General features: G+C 48.1%; 1 protein-coding gene across 1 annotated transcript in view; it reads left to right on the forward strand.

Moving 5' to 3' along the window:
• The window catches only part of PLD6 (phospholipase D family member 6), an 8,958-nt gene extending 5,158 nt beyond the window's left edge, over positions 1 to 3,800 (forward strand). The window contains 2 exon segments of the mRNA XM_006927011.2: positions 28 to 239; positions 3,502 to 3,800. Of these exon segments, the coding sequence (XP_006927073.2) occupies positions 28 to 239; positions 3,502 to 3,800 (511 nt within the window).
• Positions 3,801 to 5,008: the final 1,208 nt, after the last annotated feature.

Consider the following 5,008-nt stretch of genomic DNA (forward strand, 5'->3'; position numbering starts at 1 on the left):
GGCCCCCTCCGCGGGCTGCGGGTGCAGCCTGCCCCACGGCGAAAGCTCGTTGAGCCGCCTGCTGCGCGCCTTGCTGGCCGCCCGAGCCAGCCTCGAGCTCTGCCTCTTTGCCTTCTCCAGCCCGCAGCTGGGCCGGGCAGTGCAGCTGCTGCACCAGCGCGGGGTACGTGTCCGGGTCATCACCGACTGCGACTACATGGCCCTCAACGGCTCGCAGATCGGCCTGCTCCGCAAGGCAGGTAGGTAGGCCGGGATTCCCAAGCCAGGGGCGCGTGTCCGAAGAGCTGGATAGAGAGGGCCAGGCCCGGAGATCGCTCTAACCCTCCGAGACTGTAGACAGAAGGGAGAATGCCAAAGGCGGATACTTGGGTCGGGGGCCTGAGTACAGGTGAGACCCCATTTATTTCCCATGGTGGCCTTGTAAGATCAGGACAGTTTTACCCCGGAGAAACTCCAGGGCCTTCTATAAGGGGCCCCCTGTCCTCACAAGGCTGGTGAGATTCTTTGCAGTGGGATTTCATGCCCATGATGAGTGTGAGCTGGCTTGTGTGTTCTCATCTAGTGGAGGAAGGGCTAGAGGACTCCCAGAGGCAGGGGTCTGCCCGTGGACACCTGGGAAGTAGACAGAGCCCCTGCAGTGTGCCTCATTCCACGCATTCGCATGATCCGCGTTGGCCTTGGGGCCCGGTAGGGAACGCCTATGCCTAGGCAGTGCTGGGGGTGTAGTCCGGCCAACTGAGTTTTTGACAGTGGCAGCCTGAAATGAGGATGGCTTGGCCTGACAGCACTCAGGAAAATAAGGGAAAGTCTAAGAACAAAGCTGCAGGTCCACCCACTAGCAGGCTGTTAGTGACTGTGGTCAGAGGAGCAGGTGTGCAAAGATTGCAACCGTAGGGCTTCAAGATTGAAGAGCAAAAGAAGGAAGGTGGCCCTAAAATATTTAGTTGGTGAGTGGTTAGTTTCTCCAGCTGCAAAAATGCCTGGGAAGGCAGATATCTCTGGCCAGCCTACCTCTTTTACTCAGATGGGGAACAGATAAGCAGGAAATAGGAATCATTTTGTTCTAAATTCAGATCCCTGGTCTCACCTGTGAATTCCTTGTTTTATTCTTCCACCTTAGTGTAATGGCGTGTTCTGCAAGCAAGCTCTGGTCCTTGTGTTTTGTTCGTTGGCTGCATGGAGTCAGAACGTGTCTCTCAGTCACTCAGGCACCCAGAAAAGTCATTCCTGCACCAAAATCCGTCCCACCTGTCAATTCTAGTAGCCCCAGTGACAGAAAGATGCAAGGAACTCTTGAGAACTGGCTGTGTAGTGGTCTCACGAGAACTCTTGAGAACTGGTTGCTCTGAGTTACACAAGCACAAGCATGGCCTTTTGCTGACCAGGGAGGCAGAGAAGCCTTTCCAGGAGTCAGGTTCTGCTTCCTGTCTCTGCTTGGGGCTCTCCAGATGGCAAAGCACTTTAATCCTTTGGTGCTTGTTGCATCCTATGTGGGCAGAGTCGGAAACTTAGTTCAAATAATGAGGATGTTCTCTTCCACTCTTCCTGAACTAATCATGAGTTGCCCTAAATTTGTTGGTCCTTTTAATGGGGAAACTGGGATATCTTTAGGTATGGGCCATTTTATTTAGTTAGCTTTGAGAGAATGGCAAAATATCAAGTTTGAAAAGAACCTTAAAGGGCACTGCAACTAGACTCCATCTAAGATTGATTCCCCTTTGATGGCGTCCCAGCCATCATTCATCATTCATCTGTTCAACAAATATATCTGTGTGCCAGTATTTGCCTTGATTAGTTCCAGGCCCCAGGGACACAGCGATGAACAAGATAAAGACCCAGTGGAGAAACTGATTGAAGCATGAATATTTAAGGTAGTAAGAAGGGTCAAGAAATATGAGAGGTGTGACATGCCAGCAGAAGGGGGATATCTGAGGGAGAGCCTTCTGGCTTGAGGAACAGCAAGTACAATTGCTAACTTCATAGCAAGAAATTCCCTGTGGCCAAAGGTAGAGGTAGTAATGAGGTGAGGCTGGAGACCACACAGGTGTGTAAGGCACATAGGTGTGGGGGGCACACAGGTGTGGAAGGCACATAGATGCAGAGGGCTGGTTTCATGCGGGCATTTGGATCCCATTCTATGAGACGGGAAGCCTTTATAGGATAGTCCGCAGGGCAAAAGGGACAGAAGGCCTCACAGAGGATGTCCAGGCTGCTCTGAGGAGAATGGGCTTTGGGCAGGGGTGGGTGGCAGATGGGAGAGCTTTGTGGCAGTGTTGGAGGGGTCAGAATTGGTTGGATTTAAGATCTGTTTTGAAGGTGGAGCTGACAGGATTTGCTGGTGGGCTGACAACAGAGTGCATGGAGCAGTGGTGCCGGCATCCCCTGGAGTAAGGTGGTCACCACTTTGAAGGTGGTGCTGCTAGGCAAAGTACAGGTGCCCGGGTAAGCGGTGAATTTCAGGTAAGCAACGAATGATTTTTAGTGTGTGTCCCAATATTGCATAGGACATACCTTAAAAAATTATTTGTTGTTTATCTGAAATCCCAACTTAATTTGGACAAACTATATTTATTTGCTAAGTCTGGCAACCCTATTGCAAAGCAGCCTGTTTTAAACTGTTACTTTAAATCACATTTGTAATGGTCTCATTCACTGACTGGATAATTAGGCATTATTCCAGAGTTGATGAAGAGTGGACAGGACAGACAGGGTCCTGCCCTAGGAGTTTGAAAGCAGTGTGTGTGAGAGAGAAACAGTGAAATGAAAAGGTACATTTACATGCTCTTTAGTCAAGGAAACAGGCAACGTGAAGGAGAATAATTTGTTTCTGTATCAGTTAGGGTGCTTTCTTCTTCAGCAGTCAGGCTGGGTCTAAGCTGGGGGCTTCACTGAGCCAGAGCCAGCTGACTTTCTTTGATCCTTAATTCCCTTACTGCCACTCACCCTAGGCCTGGTTTCTCCTGCGCTGCTTCCTCCTCAGGCTTGGCCCCTGCCCTTGCAGAGTGGGGTATAGCTCCTGGCCTGGCATGTTTACTGGGGTGTCCAGTGCTGGATAGAAGTGAGAGCTCAAAGACAAGGAAACCCCAGCAAATGATGTTTGCTCTGATCGCTTCTGGCAGGATGAACGAATTCTGAAGGTTATCCTGATTGGTTATCCAGAGGTGTGGTGGGTGCAAGGTGGGTTGTTCCCAGAGGAAACTGAGTAATATTAAGAGAGCAGTATCTGAGTATCTGCCATGGTTCTGCCCTTAGGATTGTCTGTCTCTTCCTGTGCCAGAATGCTCCTTATTCCTTCCTGTGAGCTGGTTGTGGTTGGTCACTGTACGGCTCAGCTGCCACCACCTGCCCAAGTGACAAGCTTCCCCTTTCCCACCAAATCAGAGACAAACAGCAAAGTTAGTAGCTGCTAGCAAATGGTCCCCTGCTTGAGGAGGAGCTGAGATGTTTGAGTGAATGAATGCTGTAGAGGTGGTGGTGAAGGCTGACTTGCCCTTTTTGCAGGTATTCAGGTTCGACATGATCAGGACCTGGGTTACATGCACCACAAGTTTGCAATAGTGGACAAGAAGGTACTGATCACCGGCTCCCTCAACTGGACCACACAAGCCATTCAAAACAATAGAGAAAACGTTTTGATTATGGAGGATGAAGACTATGTGAGGCTTTTTCTGGAAGAATTTGAGCGTATTTGGGAAGAGTTTAACCCTACAAAGTATACTTTTTTCCCACAAAAGAAGAGAAGTCACTGAAGCTGTGCTCTCACCTCTGTCTTCAGAGTTGGAGGGGAAAGAGGGGTTTAATGTTGTTGAAACCAGGCCAAACCTTCAAACCTTCAAGGAATGGGACGGAAGACCTGCCTGTGTCCTCCCCAGAGCCACTGCGAGTTATGGTGCCAGAGTCTGCATTCTGCTTGAGAGAAACCTCGACATTAGAAAAAAAATCATTCAAACCAAATTCTTGTTCATTAAATACTAAAGTGAACTAAAGAATGTTTAGTGTTAAAAGGGCAAGAGACTCTTGGAATGTCAGGTCAATTGTGATGGATAGAGCCTTTGGGTATTTTTTTCCCCTTCCACCAAAAGTAAAAGCAGTTATAGCTTTAGGAGCCTTGCCTTTGCCTAGTACTTTCTTCACAATGGAAGGATTTCTCCTGCTGCATGGAAAAGGTGCAATGCCTCTTTCAGGGTTGAAAATCTGATTTCCTTTCCTGATTCTAGGGAATCTCCTGATCTCGCTGACCCCCATCCGTTCAGCCTTTAGTTATTTCCTGAAATGTTCCCTCTTCTTTCTTTGGGTTGGCCCAGTCCCTGTTCAGCACAGCTAAACCCCGGGATTGGCTAGAGGTTGACAGTCTCTTCATCCCTGTTGTCACCAGCTCCTTGGTGGTTTATGGGCAGGTCTGAGTCAGAGGATAGAAAGGGAAGAGGAGTGCTGGGCACAGCAGGAGCAGGGGCTTTCTTCCAGGGCCCCTCATGAGCTTTAGTTGCCACTGCAGCAGGCAGGTCATTTTCTTACCCAAGTTTCCTTGCAAAATTACTCTTTAAAACAAGTACACATGAAATTGTTCATCCGTGGCAGCTTCCCTTCTAGTTTCATGTGGTCAAGTGTGTGGTCTGTCAGGAAAGACTGTAAGCAGACAGAAGCTGCTTCTGTTTCCGTATGTTATGCTTTTAATTTTTAACATTCTCACATCCAAGGTAGTTTTGTCGTGTGTTTAGAAGTAGCCTTCACTTTAACAACTGTGGGCTTTGCTAATTTGCATTTTTTTTTGGCTCAGTGTAATCAGTCATGAGTTACCCGACCATCTGGAGGAATAAACTTGAGGAGAGACCGATTTCAGGTTGTGGTACCTTACAGATCTATTTTTATTCTCAGCTCAGGGTTTTGCATACACAGATAATGAGGAGAACAGGTATCTTACATATATTTGTGAAATGTTTCAAATTATTTTCTTCAGAACATGTATCTTTATATATAGATAGCTCAAATAACATCTAAATGATGATTT

Source organism: Pteropus alecto, unplaced genomic scaffold, assembly GCF_000325575.1.
Source record: "Pteropus alecto unplaced genomic scaffold, ASM32557v1 scaffold52, whole genome shotgun sequence".
NCBI lineage: Eukaryota > Metazoa > Chordata > Mammalia > Chiroptera > Pteropodidae > Pteropus > Pteropus alecto.